The sequence below is a fragment of the Zophobas morio genome, unplaced genomic scaffold, assembly GCF_036711695.1.
Source record: "Zophobas morio isolate AGI-343-1 ecotype UQ-CSIRO unplaced genomic scaffold, CSIRO_AGI_Zmor_V1 ptg000081l, whole genome shotgun sequence".
NCBI lineage: Eukaryota > Metazoa > Arthropoda > Insecta > Coleoptera > Tenebrionidae > Zophobas > Zophobas morio.
The window spans coordinates 667,822-679,913 of NW_026972186.1; the positions used below are offsets into that span (position 1 = coordinate 667,822).

General features: G+C 45.3%; 6 protein-coding genes across 7 annotated transcripts; 3 read left to right on the top strand and 3 right to left on the bottom strand.

The window, feature by feature from the left end:
• Positions 1 to 75: 75 nt before the first annotated feature.
• Positions 76 to 1,397, top strand: LOC135144062 (dehydrogenase/reductase SDR family protein 7-like). Its single transcript, XM_064076008.1, has 3 exons — positions 76 to 349; positions 399 to 762; positions 809 to 1,397. The coding sequence occupies exons 1-3, from the start codon at positions 212 to 214 to the stop codon at positions 1,246 to 1,248; spliced, it is 942 nt and encodes a 313-aa protein (XP_063932078.1). The 5' UTR covers positions 76 to 211; the 3' UTR covers positions 1,249 to 1,397.
• On the bottom strand, positions 1,243 to 2,056 carry LOC135144064 (transmembrane protein 11-A, mitochondrial). Of its 2 annotated transcripts, none has more exons than XM_064076011.1 (2): positions 1,964 to 2,056; positions 1,243 to 1,899 (listed from the first exon to the last, which is right to left on the bottom strand). In XM_064076011.1, exons 1-2 carry the CDS (start codon positions 1,977 to 1,979, stop codon positions 1,415 to 1,417), a joined length of 501 nt encoding a protein of 166 aa, XP_063932081.1. In that variant the 5' UTR covers positions 1,980 to 2,056; the 3' UTR covers positions 1,243 to 1,414. The 2 variants fall into 2 exon arrangements, with proteins under 2 accessions (XP_063932081.1, XP_063932080.1); XM_064076010.1 differs by having other exon boundaries at positions 1,243 to 1,922; positions 1,964 to 2,051.
• Positions 2,057 to 2,368: 312 nt separating this feature from the next.
• Positions 2,369 to 5,817, top strand: LOC135144061 (gamma-tubulin complex component 3-like). Its single transcript, XM_064076007.1, has 8 exons — positions 2,369 to 2,449; positions 2,509 to 2,873; positions 2,922 to 3,100; positions 3,152 to 3,388; positions 3,437 to 3,506; positions 3,565 to 4,383; positions 4,439 to 4,631; positions 4,679 to 5,817. The coding sequence occupies exons 2-8, from the start codon at positions 2,789 to 2,791 to the stop codon at positions 5,589 to 5,591; spliced, it is 2,496 nt and encodes an 831-aa protein (XP_063932077.1). The 5' UTR covers positions 2,369 to 2,449; positions 2,509 to 2,788; the 3' UTR covers positions 5,592 to 5,817.
• On the bottom strand, positions 5,807 to 6,529 carry LOC135144065 (nuclear cap-binding protein subunit 2). The gene is made up of 3 exons (XM_064076012.1): positions 6,354 to 6,529; positions 6,089 to 6,306; positions 5,807 to 6,036 (listed from the first exon to the last, which is right to left on the bottom strand). Exons 1-3 carry the CDS (start codon positions 6,411 to 6,413, stop codon positions 5,832 to 5,834), a joined length of 483 nt encoding a protein of 160 aa, XP_063932082.1. The 5' UTR covers positions 6,414 to 6,529; the 3' UTR covers positions 5,807 to 5,831.
• Positions 6,530 to 6,685: 156 nt separating this feature from the next.
• Positions 6,686 to 7,898, top strand: LOC135144063 (platelet-activating factor acetylhydrolase IB subunit beta homolog). Its single transcript, XM_064076009.1, has 3 exons — positions 6,686 to 6,880; positions 6,929 to 7,258; positions 7,311 to 7,898. The coding sequence occupies exons 1-3, from the start codon at positions 6,815 to 6,817 to the stop codon at positions 7,590 to 7,592; spliced, it is 678 nt and encodes a 225-aa protein (XP_063932079.1). The 5' UTR covers positions 6,686 to 6,814; the 3' UTR covers positions 7,593 to 7,898.
• A 7-nt stretch (positions 7,899 to 7,905) lies between these two features.
• On the bottom strand, positions 7,906 to 11,865 carry LOC135144060 (DNA excision repair protein ERCC-5 homolog). Its single transcript, XM_064076005.1, has 5 exons — positions 11,664 to 11,865; positions 11,377 to 11,552; positions 9,225 to 10,946; positions 8,964 to 9,177; positions 7,906 to 8,916 (listed from the first exon to the last, which is right to left on the bottom strand). Exons 1-5 carry the CDS (start codon positions 11,749 to 11,751, stop codon positions 7,946 to 7,948), a joined length of 3,171 nt encoding a protein of 1,056 aa, XP_063932075.1. The 5' UTR covers positions 11,752 to 11,865; the 3' UTR covers positions 7,906 to 7,945.
• Positions 11,866 to 12,092: the final 227 nt, after the last annotated feature.

Sequence of the window (12,092 nt, forward strand, 5' to 3'; positions counted from 1 at the left end):
TATTTGAGCCACCGTATATAAAACTGTTAGTTTCTGTTTGTTCACTTATAGGGAAATTGTATGTTTAAATTTCGCGTCGAGTGTCAATGTCACGTCAAATGTCATTCGAAATGTCAACATATAAAATTTTCAAATTTGTGTGAACAGCAGATATTAATCATGTTCCAGCTACGATAAGTGTTGAGAGGTTCAAAGTTTTTAATCCGTGACGATGTTCGATGGAAAGAAATTGTATCAGTCGTTGAGTCTGTTAGGATCGTTGAGTCTTGCCTTCACCATACCGTGGATTGTCTTTAAAGTTTGTCGAGCTATACACTTGAAGCGTAACTACAATGCCCTTTTAGGAAAGGTAATAGTGACCAGTGGGGTCCTTCAGTTACTTGGAGCTAGCATTTCAGGTTGTTTTGATCACAGGAGCCAGTTCTGGGTTGGGTGAAGCCCTAGCTCACGAATTTTACAAACAGGGCTGTCAAGTGGTCTTATGTGCTCGTCGTCGTCAAGAACTGGAGCGCGTCCGGACGGAACTACTCCAAACGCACCCCACCGTGCCCACCATACCCCCCATTGTGCACCCGCTAGATTTAAGCGACATCAACACCCTCCCATCTCACGTAGATAAGATTTTAGCAGTCACTGGAAAAATCGACATTCTGATAAACAATGGAGGCATCTCGCATCGGGGTTCAGTGCTTGCGACGCAGCCAGACGTGGATATCAAGATTATGCTGACTAATTATTTTGGAAGCGCTGCCTTGACCAAAGGTAGCAATTAATTGAGTTTGATTATCTAATAATAATTGTGTTGCAGCGGTATTACCATCAATGATAAAAAACAAGTCGGGACATGTGGTTTTCATTAGTTCGATACAAGGTCTAATGGCATTGCCTGAGCGCTCCGCTTACTCGGCGTCCAAACACGCTATGCAGGCTTTCAGTGACAGTTTGAGGGCTGAAGTGGCCGTTCACAATATTTCAGTCACTGTAGTCAGTGCTGGGTACATTAAAACGGAGCTCTCGCGCAATGCTTTAACAGGAAGTGGAGGCAAGCATGGGGAGATGGATGCCGCGACTGAATCGGGCTACGCCCCAGGCTATGTAGCGACTGAAGTTGGAAGGGCCGTCGTTCAAAAGAAGAAGGAAATCCTCATTTCCACCCTAGTACCTAGAATAGGGGTATTTCTTAGAAAGTACTTACCCTCAGTGTACTTTTATGTAATGGAAAAACGAGCACAAAAACACTCCTTCTAATCTGTGTTTTTTTTATTTAAACATCACATCTATTTACATGTAACAGATCGAAAACACTACCTCCGGGAAGACGGACCGTGTTTGTACTAAACTCGATGTAACTTGGAATTAAAAATCATTAAAAACTACAGAATAATTTACCTATCGCACGAACTAGAACAAGAATTTATTTCATAGTGCGGTACAATCTGTAGACGCAGAGCGCCGCCGCCGCCAGCGACGCCGTCCAGTGCAACACGATCTTCCTCGTGTTGTCCTTCCGCACGAGCACGACTGGCGACGCTGCCGTCAGCGCCCCCAGAATGGGCAGCCGCGCCAGCCGCCGCGGGTCCCTCTCCACCTGGTACTTGACGCAGTGGTCGAACTGCCAGGACACTGTGTACAGCGACGCGCACAGCGCGGAGAATATGCTAAAGGGCACCTGCGGCACCACTCGCCCTGGCCACAGGAAGCCCGACAGGACCGAGCAGGCCCCCGAGAAGACAGCCGACTTGTGCAAACAGTTGCCGACGCTGATCCAGCGGGCGGTCTCGTCCCCCAGCTGACTGGGCTCTATCACAATGACGGTGCAGCAGGCGTCGAGGGCCTTCTCCAGCTCCATCGAAAAGCATTGCTGGGAGTACTCGCTGTCGTACACCTCGCGGATCACAGCTACGTTGGACGAATGCAACGATCTACGATGAGTTAGATTTAAGTGCGAGAGGCGGGGGCTTACCTGTCACCGGCTGCATCCATTTTTTTTAGAGTTGACAAGTGCGATGAGAAGATTGAGGTTATGTTACATTTTCCGGGGGATGGGGCGAGAGAGCCGCGTGGGGTGCACCACGACGCGGGGGCCCGGCGCGAGCCAACGAGTGGGTGTTGGGTGGGAGTATGGGCGAATTATTACCGAATCGGACGGGACTGATATAGGTTCGTGCACGACGGTGGCTACAGTTACGCTACACTGATTTTTTTGCGGATGTTTTGGGATAAATTCGGGTTTGACAGTCGCTGGTTTTTGGTTTCAGGGAGAGGTTGACAAAGACAGCGACGTGTGCTTGCTGGGGAGAAGTCGGAAATGGCAGATGCACCCGAACTGCGAAAAAAATCGATACGGAAGTGTTTATGGTGTCACCGTTTGGTGCATTTGCAGCGATTATCGAGCGAACAAATTGGTCGAAGGTTATTACAATTAGACAAAGCGTCTCTCGCCTCTGAAGTAATATCAAACAAATCAAGTTTTTTTAAAAACAAAGAATTTATTTATTGTAATTACAGAAAGAAGGGGCGGTAGCGACCGATGGGTTCTATTTCATTACAAATCTTTTACAATTAGCAAGAACATGACTATATTCTCTGTTTGAACTTTTAGCTGGATTAAACATAATTGTGATTGTTTTATTGAGCCTTATTAAATTGATTTTGCACGCCACTGTCCTCCCCTCAGCGGTGCCAACCGCACCACCAAAACAACCCATAACCGTGCTTTGGATTTAAATTTGACATTTCAACCTAACCAAAAATATTCAAAAGGGGCGAGAACCCGAATGGACCCAAAATGAATTCCTCTACCTCTTTGGACTCCACAAGCGTGCCGGATTTGATCCTGCAGTTATGCAATCACTTTGCAAAACACGCCCCAGGTGAGGTTTTGAAAAAAATGCGCGATTACACTGACCGGAATTGTTTAGATTTGTCGGCGAATTTGTGCAAGACAGCGTTTAATTATCTGTCCACGTCGTCGGCGATGGGCTGCGATGTCCCCAGCGACGAGCAATACGTAGTGGTGCACATAAGACAATTGTTGTCACAGCAGTCACAGGAAAGCGCCGAACGGTTTGAACTACTATACTCCAACATGTGTAAAACGGTACGTTGAACGCAGTTGCGGTTTTTGTACTAATTTGACGAGTTTGTGCAGAACGTGTTGCAAAATCGGTGTTCGGTGCTGCGTTTCTTGTTGAAACTAGCGCAGAAATCGCAGAGGGAGTTGAAATGGAGCACACTCGAAAGTTTGGATAAATTTCCGGCAACTACGAGACCGAAATCGTCGCAGTTGAGTTTGACCAAAGGTACCAATTCGCAGGAGTCCATACATAGTATTTTCCAAGGACAGAGCATTTTCAAGTCGGTCCAATCTAGCTGCACTAACATTCCGGTTTGTAGTTTTTTAGTGCTCTAATTCGTTTAAGACAGTCGATTTTAGTCGTCACGTACAACCACCAGCGCCTGGTCGTCGCGAGTCGACTTCGAAACCGGCCCCTCTCAATTGTCAAGTAAGACAACTTTTTGAACGAATTTACTTTATAATAGTGAATTAATTTTTTTCTTCAGCCGATCTCAACTTAGTTTCTGAACGCGACCTCCTCCAAGACATAATTTACTCATTCCAAGGCATCGAAGGCCGTTACTTGCGCAAAGAAGTCGGCGGTGTCGGTTTCGTGATTGACCCCAAGTCCGGCAAGAACTTCACGCCGATTCAAAGGGGGCTCGTGGAGCGCCTCCTCGGGATGAGTTTCCTGCACAACCAACTCAAACAGTACTGCGACTCCAACGACGAGCACGGTGGTGTCATCTGTCTGGCTTTAATCGCGACGCTTCGGGACGAACTCTCCTCGTATTACCGCACGATTGCTCTACTTCAGACCGCACTGAGGAAGAACCCGTGTTTAGATCAGCCCCAGATGACGCTCCATAAGGCGTTGGTGTACATCCACGAGCACAGAGTGAGGTTCGAGTGGCTGGCGTACATTGCGGAGCAATGTAACGAGAAAAAAGGGGGCGCTCTGATCACTGCGGTGCACGGGTTCCTGCAGCACGGCTCCAAGTGTGCCCAGGAGGTGTCAGAGAAAGTCTTGACGGCGGTGTGCAAACCCTTGTATGTGATGCTGTCTAGGTGGTTGCTGGATGGGGAAATCAACGATCCGTGCAATGAGTTTTTCGTAGAGGCTAGAGATATAACGGCGGCGGAGCGGCTGTGGCATGATAAGTACCACGTAAGGAAGGCGATGGTGCCGAGTTTTATCACGATGGACCAGGCGAAGAAAATCCTGGCGACGGGGAAGAGCATCAATTTTTTGAGGCAGATTTGCAAGGACAGCGGCCAGATGGGGGAGAGGGACGTGTTACAAAAACTGTCGAGGACGACCTCAGGTAAGACGTTTTATTATCACTTTAAACATAATTTATTTGAATGGAAATTTTGTAGCGGAGTCCCTCTTCTCCCCCGAACAAAGTCTGGAATTCGACTCGACTCTCGACAAAGTGTATAAAGAGACGTCGTTGCGGGTGCTCGACCTCCTCAAAAACAAGTACCGCCTCTACGAACACCTCCAGTCCCTGCGTCGGTACCTTCTTCTCGGTCAGGGCGACTTCATTCGCCACCTTTTGGAACTCTTAGTGTACGTACCCCTCCTACTTGCCACGCATGCTCACATCTCATTTGCAGACCTGAACTCAACAAGCCCGCCCAGGAGATTTACGGCCACACCCTTTCTGCGATTCTCGAATCTGCCATTCGGGTCACCAATGCCCAGTTCGAGGACGAAGACACCCTCCAACGTCTCAATGTCAGCTTCATGGGTCATTCCCAAGGCGACACGGGATGGGACGTTTTTAGTTTAGTATATATAGTAGATGGTCCGGTGGGTACCATTTTTCAACCCACCATGACAATATACCAGTGTCTTTTTGGAGCGCTATGGAAAGCGAAGCGGATGGAGTTCGTTCTGGCGAATATGAGGAAGCAGCAAATCACGATGGCGAAGAGGTTCCGCAAGATCAAGGAACTGAAGCCGGTGATGCACGTGATTCACATTCTAACCAGCGAGATGATACACTTCTTGCATCAGACGCAGTACTATTTTTTGTTCGAGGTGTTAGAATGTTCATGGGCCGAGATGTTGCGGAGGGTCAATCAAGCGGAGTGTTTGGATGATATTATTAATGCGCATAACATTTTTTTGAGCTCGGTGCAGTGCGGGGTTTTGCTGGACGAGAGCTCGAGGGTGTTGTTTTCGCAGTTGAGGAGTATTTATAATTTTATTTTGACGCTTGAGGGGCACCAGGAGGCTCTGAATGAAGCTGCTGAGAAAGAGTATGAGGCGTACATGCAGATCATGAACAGGATCGACGGACCTGACGCTTACGGTCTCACTACTGAAGAAGAAATCGTAGCTAAAGCACGAGTTGAAAACTTCCACCAGTTTTTGAACAGCATCAGGACCAAAGTGAAACATTTGGCTCAAACGTACGAACAGTTCGTCAAAAAGTACCTTATTTTGCTATCGTCGAGTTCCAACATGAATCTCCAGTTGTTGAGCGTGAGATTAAGTTTTAATGATTATTACAAAATTATATGACCAGAAGCCACGAATTGTAATGATTTATTTGTAAATAGGAGTATCGATAAATCGCCAACTTCCACTGTTAGTACCAAGTACGGAAGCGTAGACTCTCTACTTCGCACAAAGAAGAAGAAACATATCTGATGTTGTATTGGATGAAGGGTGGGAACATCCTTCATCTGGCTTTACTCAATGTATAAAGAGGGGCGCCCCCGCATTAATAAACACACTTAATTTTAAACTTATATTATTACCTCATCGCGAAAAACCCCCGTCATTAACCCCCATTTTTTGTTGCATGATTTTACCGTAACCCCCTCGACCTGAATCGTAGTCCGTTCGGTATTCGTCTCGTACTTGACCGCCGGTTTTGCCGCGGCCGTATTGTCGCCCCTCGATGAACCCAGCGTCCCAGTCAGTCCTCACGATTCTGTCGTCCAAACGGGTTCCGTTTATATACCTAAAATTGAACACGTGGTGTTTATTGAACGATTTCCCAATCAGGAACATACCTAAGACAATTTTCGGCGTCTGCTCTGTTATAATATTCCACGAAACAGAACCCACACGGAGTCTTCTTGTACTTGTCCAAACCCATAACAACTCGTCGGATATCGCCACATTTCGAAAACAATTCAACAATTTGTTCCTCCGTGGTATAAAACGAGAGATTTCCGACGTACAAAGTGGTGGATAACCGCAAAAGACGATCTTGTTCTATTCTAGTGCCCTAAAAGTGAAAGTGAGGTTATGTTACAAAGTCGTATTAAATTTTACCTTAAAATGCTGGTCGCGATACGAACTAAGTTCGACCGACGGGGACGAAATCGTAGACATTGTAATTATTATTAACAATACGCAGGTTTTTACAAAAATCAATTGTTTACGTTATTCACAATGAAAATACTGACAGTTGCACTTTGACACAGATTTTTGACAGATGAAGTTTGACAATTTCAAGTGATTCTCAAAAAAATTTAAAAGATACTACAAAAAAAATATATATTTTTTTGTACATGCTCGTTCAACTATAACGAACTATCGTTTAAGTTTTTTCGTTTTTATGAGTCCGTTTTTTTTTTTTAAGAAAAATCGATTATTCGATCGGTAGTGCAGGCCTCTGCGCGTTCCGCTCGACTGACAGTGACATTAGAAATGTCATTTTTGTAAATTTTTAATTATTTAAGAATTACCGCATTAGGAGTACAAAATCGAACAATTTTTCTTTTCACGTGAAAATGAACACTTGCAAAGTGCCCGTCGCAGTCGACGATAGTGACGGCGACAACCGGTGGATGAGCATCGTAAGTGCCACAAAAAATCCAAAAACTGACTAAAACCGGCGTTTCCAGCACAAAAGGTTCCTTGCGGAGTCCCGCGAAAAAGACGCCGATGTCGTCTTCATCGGAGATTCCATCGTGCAAGCGTTACAGCACACCGAAGTGTGGAACGAACTATTTGCACCTTTACACTGTTTAAATTTTGGTATTCACAGAGACAAAATCGAGAACGTCCTGTGGAGGATTCAGAACGATGAACTCGATCACGTCAAGCCCAAAGTGATAGTTCTGCACGTCGGGACTAACAATAATGCGAATACGCCAGAAGAGATTACGGAAGGGATTGTCGAAATAGTTAATAATATAAGGGAGAAACACCATGACGTTTACATCGTAGTTCCAGTGAGTATGCTGTGGTATTGGGGGTGTTGATTTTATTGTGTTGAATTTGTAGACGCTTTTGCCTAGGGGGCAGCACCCTAACAAGCTGAGGGAGCGGATGTCCCAAGTCAATGATCTTCTCAAGAGTAAAATAGTCAATTTACCCAAAGTGGAATTGGTTGTGATTGATAAAGGGTTTGTGCAATCCGACGGTACTATAAGTCACCATGATATGCACGACTACCTCTTACTTACTAACGCTGGTAGTCGGAAGGCTTTCGAGCCCGTGCACGATCTGTTGCTCCAATTGCTCACTGAAGGCGAACCCGAAAAAGATCTCACTCCTTCAGAATAAACCATCAAGTTCAAACGAATGCCTTTTATCCGCTTTTTTTTGTTTTGATTTTTGGATGTAGTACGAGCTCAGGCTGTCGGCCTTATTTTTTTAATTTTGTAATTGAATCTGATGTGATAATAAGGATAAATGTGTGTAAAGTTACTTCAACATTCCGAATTAATTTAACTTTTCCTACAAATATAGGAATCATTATTTATTTATGCTAGTTTAAGATACTTTAAGAGAAAAATGTTTAGTTTCCGTTGTGATACGCTATCGTTTGTATACATACCTATAAATTGGAATAAAATTTGCATTAAATAATCATCGATACAAAAGACAATTTTATTGTAAACACGAGGTAACAATTTTTAATCACTGCTGCTGCCTTCTGATAAGTAGCTAGCATCTTTTTGGGGGTCTTTACGGACTTTGCCCCGTTTTTTGACGTAGCCTGGACCTTGCTTGGATTTACGAAACGCTTCTATGGCCTTCATTTTATTTTTTAATATATCAGACTTGTCTTTCTGTCTCTGCGGAATTACTTCCTTTTTATGTAGTAACCTTTGCAAATTGATTTTCTTTTCTTTTTGTCCTTCAACTTCTTTACACACTTCCTTTTGAATTTCTTCGACCCGTTTCTGCGATCGCTCTTCCGTTTCTTTCAGTATTTTGATATCTTCATCTTCTGGTTCCTTCTTCTTAACTTGTTTCTTTCTTTTGGTTTTCGGTTCCTCACTACTCTCTCCTTTCTTCTTCCTAGTAACCCGTTTCTTTTCTTCTTTCTCTTCTTCAAAGTCCGGCCCTTTCGCTATCCTATTAATTGCAGTCTTCACTCTCTTACTCATCAACTTCTCTGCTACCCCCGACTCACTAGCCTTCACCTCGTACTTAAAATACTCAGTTATCGATTTCTGGACTCGATTATCTTCCAAACGCCTCAAAATCGGCGCCAGAATCTCTTCACTCTTTATCTTCGTCCAGCCGAACTTCTGCTTCGCAAAATCCACCAATCCCGGAATATCGGGTTTACCCCAAGAAAACTTCTCCCTACTCGTCTCCACCGTGGGTTCCAAGTACGCTTGCACGATCTGCGGGTTCGGAAAATTATCAGACACGGACACGTTCTTCAATTTTCCACGAAGCGAAGTTCGTCCAGGTCCCGGCAGTTTCCCTTTTTTGACCCAAGACTTGAACTCGGCCAAACCCGAAACCAGGTGATTTTTGGGGGGGAAAGCCGCCAGGATCTCCAGGGCCGTCACAGGACCTACACCCGTCAAACCTGTCGTGTAGTCGCTACCCACCAGCATCGCTAGAAGGATCATCTGCTCACGACTGAGTTCTGAAACCAGAAAATTAAAAAAAGAAAAACTGGGAGGTGAGGATTACTGTAGTGGCGCTGGATGCTGTCCACTTTGAATTCCATCACGACTTTGTTTTGGTCGAAGAAGTTCTTGTAGACGGTTCTTCCTCCGAAGAGCCAGATGTCGCTGTCGTCGGTGATGGTGCCATCTGTTAGCTCGATCAAGTCGAGGAAAGCGCATTGAGCTTCGGCTTCCATGGGGGCTACTAAGTAGGGCACGCCGAAAAGTTCCAGGAGTTCCTGAAACATTTAGGTTGATGGGGCGTGGACTAGAGTGGATGACTCACCTGGGCTTCTTGGCACATCTGGTCTGTGATATTTCCAGCAAGTCGCTCCTTGGTGGACCTCTGGGCAATCAGTTCGTTTTGCTCCTTGGTGAGATTCTCCTTCATTTCCCGTAATTGTTCCACAGACACTTTCGGAGATTCTTCTTTTTCTGGTTCTTTCTCTTTTGCTTCTTTTTGCTCTCTGGGTTTCGAGTAGGTTTCAATCATTTTCTCAATCTTGTCCATCATGGTCTGACTCGTAGATTTCGTTTGTTCCTCTTTTTCCGGTAACGCCTCTCGATCTTCCTTTTTTTCTTCTTCATCATCATCAAGTGATATGATCTGTTCTATTACTTTGTCTTGCGTACTTGAGACGTTTGCTTCACTCTGTTCTTCCTCGAATACGTCTTTGAAAAGATCATCTTCTATTTCTTCGTCAGGTTTGATGACCACTTCCATTGTGTTTGCATTTTCTTTATTATCTACATCTACGAAATCATCATCCTCTGACTCAGACATCAATTCCACTTCTGCAACCTTTTCAGTTGTTGATTCAACTGGTTCTTCCGTTGCAGTCGACGTCGTAACTTGATTTTCATCTTGATCTTCAAAATCTTCAACGACTGCCGTCGAAGCTTCATTTTTATCTTCTTCACTCTCTTCATCCAGCGTGGTCGTACTTTCAACCACCGGAGTACTTCTCCCTTTGCTGCTTTCAGCTGCTTCTACACTAGTCTTCTCCTCTCCGTTCTTCCTCCCAATTCTGCTATTACTCTCTATTATTTTGGCAATAGCGTGTGCCGTCAGCCCGCTGTACTCCATCATATACCTCTGCGCTGGAGTCAACCTCATCCGAACCTCCTCTTCTTCACTGGACTCCGAATCCCCAAAATCTGCATCTTCAAAATCCGCCAGAAACGACAAGGACATCCTATTCTTCCCCTTCTCTCCCACTTTCTTCACCTTCACATCTTTCGACGTCGACGGCACCTCCTCCAAACTCAACTCAATCGCCCTCTGCAAATCATCCTCAAACTCCTTATCCCCCTTATTTTCCACCTTCTCCCCTCCTTTTCCCTCCTCCTCTTCTTCAATCGTCTCCAAACTCTGCTTCTTCGCCTCCTCCAGCGCCTGCTTGATATCCTTAATCAAAAGAAACCTGGTGTTCTCGTCCGACGCGATCCGATTCCCCTTCATACTCGTAATCACCCCTTGATCCTTCAGCAACTTCTCCAACTCCCCTAAAGACAACGAATGCCCCCCCATCTCCTTCTCGATCTCCTCCAGCGCCGTCTGCACCGACTGCCGCTTCAACAACCTCCTCATCTGATACCCCGAGAAGTCGTTGCTCTCCGTCGGCAGTTCGTGGATTCGGCCCCACGACGACTGTTTTCGGGTTTCCTTCAAATCGGAGAGGATTTCGTGGCGCATTTCCAGGGGCAAGGCTTTGAACTCCGCGCTCTGGGTGTCAATAGAGTGCAGATCGAAGTGTCTGGAGGTGTGTCGTTCGGTGTCGGAGTCGTCGCTCGACGACACCGTGGAGTCGAGCTCGGGCAGGACGTACAAGTTGTCATCGTCGGTTTTGGATTTTTTTGTGGGGGAGGTGGAGGAGGCGATCGCCGCTTTGGCTTGCTCGGAGAGGACTTTGCTGATGGCGGTGTGCTTGATGAGGGCGGCGAGGAGGTTCTTGTGGATGCGGTCGGCTTCGGAGAGGGTTTTCTGCTTTTGCTGGTTGCGGAGGGCCTGGGAAAGGGAGAGAAAGGGCAAAACGTAAAAATTTGTGTAGAAGAATAATATTTACGTTTCTTGAACTATTTGTTGTTACTTCGTGTTATATGCAAACATTTGGGTTTTTTAGCGGTTTGTTGATAAATGGAGAAGTGCATTATTTAATGTTTTCGCTTAAAAATAAACACATGCGAAAATGTCGTTTTTGTTGAATGTTGTTTAACAATGGTGATTTATTGCGTTGCTTATTTTCATAGATTTGAAAAAAAAATATTTCTTAGAATAAACGGTATTCATGATCATGACCTATAAAATTAATACTTTTATTTGTAAAATAATTTAAACGTCCCGCCACTGGCCTCTCGTCAATATTTCCACCCGATTTCGCAACATTACGCGATAATGAGGTTATGTTTGTCAAACTTAACCACTTATTTAAACTCACAATCGTGTTTTTCTTAAGGACCGGAACGCCCCCATCGAAGACAAACACCGGCTTGATTCGAAAATACAGTAGCTTGCACACCCTATGGTAAATTCCCAGCAGATGGGCGTTCGGGAGCGCCGCCCCCTTGCTATCCTGGAACCCCTTCACAAGCTGGTGCAACCAAATCGAAACATCTGTGGCATTAAGGAAAACAAGGAAAACCAATCAAAAGCTCAGATGCAAACGTCAACGTCAAAATTTCAAAGGCAACTGTGCCATTTTCAAACGTCAACAAAAAAGGATACCGATTGCTAGCACTTTGTTCTGTAGGGTTTCTAAGGGCACGGGCTTCCCAGAGGGCTCGATGAGCCTCCACAGCCCTTGTACTCCCATCGTTTCCCGTTTTGTGCCAAATAATGTTACTGTGTGGTTATTGCGAGCTTTGGTGTTTTTATACTAAATTGTGGCGGTAGGCAACCAACTATACATCAATTAGTTATAAAAATAATGTTGTAATTGTGAAAGGAGTTGCAAACGTGTGTTAACGTTTGTTTAAATGCGGTAAAAAAACCCACATGGTCCACCGAGGCGCTGGAATGCCTCACGGATAGTCCAGAAGTGTCAGGCTAGCAGAACTAGCCGGAGCGCCAATTGCATAGAATGTAGAAGTGGAGGAACTGGAGTCGTCTGCGTACGAGCCGAAAAAATTCCCACGGTCCGTGGCGGCGATGAAC

Bases quoted from the DNA above. Each gene is read 5' to 3' on its own strand.
- LOC135144062 (XM_064076008.1), top strand. From the start codon at position 212: ATGTTCGATGGAAAGAAATTGTATCAGTCGTTGAGTCTGTTAGGATCG. The intron at 350-398 runs GTAATAGTGACC...CTAGCATTTCAG, and splicing joins ACAATGCCCTTTTAGGAAAG to GTTGTTTTGATCACAGGAGC. The intron at 763-808 runs GTAGCAATTAAT...ATTGTGTTGCAG, and splicing joins AAGCGCTGCCTTGACCAAAG to CGGTATTACCATCAATGATA.
- LOC135144064 (XM_064076010.1), bottom strand. From the start codon at position 1,983: ATGGATGCAGCCGGTGACAG. The intron at 1,923-1,963 runs GTAAGCCCCCGC...AACTCATCGTAG, and splicing joins ATGGATGCAGCCGGTGACAG to ATCGTTGCATTCGTCCAACG.
- LOC135144061 (XM_064076007.1), top strand. From the start codon at position 2,789: ATGAATTCCTCTACCTCTTTGGACTCCACAAGCGTGCCGGATTTGATC. The intron at 3,101-3,151 runs GTACGTTGAACG...GAGTTTGTGCAG, and splicing joins ACTCCAACATGTGTAAAACG to AACGTGTTGCAAAATCGGTG. The intron at 4,632-4,678 runs GTACGTACCCCT...TCTCATTTGCAG, and splicing joins CACCTTTTGGAACTCTTAGT to ACCTGAACTCAACAAGCCCG.
- LOC135144065 (XM_064076012.1), bottom strand. From the start codon at position 6,413: ATGTCTACGATTTCGTCCCCGTCGGTCGAACTTAGTTCGTATCGCGAC. The intron at 6,307-6,353 runs GTAAAATTTAAT...TTTCACTTTTAG, and splicing joins ATCGCGACCAGCATTTTAAG to GGCACTAGAATAGAACAAGA. The intron at 6,037-6,088 runs GTATGTTCCTGA...GTTCAATTTTAG, and splicing joins GACGCCGAAAATTGTCTTAG to GTATATAAACGGAACCCGTT.
- LOC135144063 (XM_064076009.1), top strand. From the start codon at position 6,815: ATGAACACTTGCAAAGTGCCCGTCGCAGTCGACGATAGTGACGGCGAC. The intron at 6,881-6,928 runs GTAAGTGCCACA...CGGCGTTTCCAG, and splicing joins ACAACCGGTGGATGAGCATC to CACAAAAGGTTCCTTGCGGA. The intron at 7,259-7,310 runs GTGAGTATGCTG...TTGAATTTGTAG, and splicing joins ACGTTTACATCGTAGTTCCA to ACGCTTTTGCCTAGGGGGCA.
- LOC135144060 (XM_064076005.1), bottom strand. From the start codon at position 11,751: ATGGGAGTACAAGGGCTGTGGAGGCTCATCGAGCCCTCTGGGAAGCCC. The intron at 10,947-11,376 runs GTGAGTTTAAAT...TCCCTTTCCCAG, and splicing joins TCCTTAAGAAAAACACGATT to GCCCTCCGCAACCAGCAAAA. The intron at 9,178-9,224 runs GTGAGTCATCCA...TAAATGTTTCAG, and splicing joins AGATGTGCCAAGAAGCCCAG to GAACTCCTGGAACTTTTCGG.